Source organism: Bufo bufo, chromosome 1 (assembly GCF_905171765.1).
Source record: "Bufo bufo chromosome 1, aBufBuf1.1, whole genome shotgun sequence".
Lineage (NCBI taxonomy): Eukaryota > Metazoa > Chordata > Amphibia > Anura > Bufonidae > Bufo > Bufo bufo.
This window is the reverse complement of record NC_053389.1, coordinates 833,452,840-833,454,437: the sequence shown is the minus strand read 5'-3', so window position 1 is coordinate 833,454,437 and position 1,598 is coordinate 833,452,840. Positions and strand designations below refer to the sequence as shown.

General features: G+C 37.4%; 1 protein-coding gene across 1 annotated transcript; it reads left to right on the top strand.

The window, feature by feature from the left end:
* The first annotated feature begins 279 nt into the window (after positions 1-279).
* LOC120990376 (olfactory receptor 6F1-like) lies at positions 280-1,245 on the top strand. Its single transcript, XM_040419148.1, has one exon. The coding sequence runs from the start codon at positions 280-282 to the stop codon at positions 1,243-1,245; it is 966 nt and encodes a 321-aa protein (XP_040275082.1).
* The last annotated feature ends 353 nt before the right edge of the window (positions 1,246-1,598 follow it).

Here is a 1,598-nt window from a genome sequence, read left to right as displayed (position 1 = left end):
TTCTGTTTTCAGAAGAAGCCAGTGTACGCTTTATACCAGAAAATATGTTCTGTATTTTATCTTGATATGCTGATATACAAGTCTGATAACATGGAAACTTGTGTAATGAGAAACAGGATGGACATTACATGACTACATGACAATAAATGAAGAGACTATGTTACAAACCAAATACTATTGGTGAAAATAAAGCAACTAAAACCTGTTATTCATCAGTCAGTTTCATAAATGTGTCCTCAACTTTATGCTCTACAAGCTACCTTCATAAAACATTTAGAGATGAAGGTTCATGAAGTCAACTCCACCACGGTCACTGAGTTTCTTATACTGGGATTCCCGGCTCTGAATGATTACAAGTTGCCTTTCTTCTCCATCATTCTCCTCATGTATTCCATGACTATATGTGAAAACGTCTTGATAATTTTACTGGTGTCCACAAGCCAACGTCTCCATTCTCCAATGTATTTCTTCCTTGGACACTTGGCTCTGTCAGACATCGTTCTTGTAACAACTATTGCTCCTAAGATGCTGGATGTTATCATAAAGGAAGGGAGCACAGTTCCTTATTCTGGGTGTTTAGCCCAGTTTTACCTTTATGGGGGAGCGGTCTGTGCACAGTGTTTTTTACTCACAGCCATGTCCTATGACCGGTACTTGGCCATCTGTAGACCTCTTCATTATATCTCAGTGATGAGCATTAAGCTAAGATACATCCTGCTCATGTCATCCTGGGGGCTCAGCTTCATGTTACTGATTATCACACTTGTCTTTTTATGCAACTTAGTTTTCTGTGGGCCGAATGTTATTAACCATTTCTTCTGTGACTTTGCCCCTTTTTTAGAACTTTCTTGCTCAGACACAACAGCACTAAGTATTGATGTGCTTGTTCTAGTTGTTCCATTAATTTTGATACCTTTTATATTAATAATCATATCATACGTTTCTATTTTTATCACTATTTTTGGAATTTCCTCCACCTCAGGCCGACAAAAGACTTTCTCCACTTGCAGCTCTCACTTGGGGGTTGTATTTACCTATTATGGCTCCATCCTTATAATCTACATGTTCCCTTACAGAGGACATTCATTGACTGCTAACAAGTTTATTTCCCTTCTCTACATTGTACTGACTCCGTTTCTAAACCCCGTTATATACAGTCTAAGAAACAAAGAGATTCAGTCTTCTGGGATGAATTATCTGAAACTTTGGTTGGAAAAGATAGAAAAAACAAGAAAACATATTTGAGGATTTTGGGGGGAATTTATCAAAACTGTTCTAAAAAAAACACTGGCTTAGTTGCCCACAGCAACCAATCAGATTCTACTGTCCATTTTCCAAAGGTGCACTGAGAAATGAAAAGTTGATCCTAGCAAGTAAGCCCATTTTTCTTTAGATGGGTTTTGATAAATTTCCTCATTTATGTTTATAGTAAAAATGTACTTTTAGTTACAATATTCTTGTTCTACCGACTAGAGGAAAGGTGCTTTTAGACCTAATATTAACCAATAGGCCTGACGGATTGACAAAGGTTCCTGTTGGAGGAACAGGGAAATAATGCCCAAAATATACTAAAGCTTCAGGAAGGCGAAATTTAACAG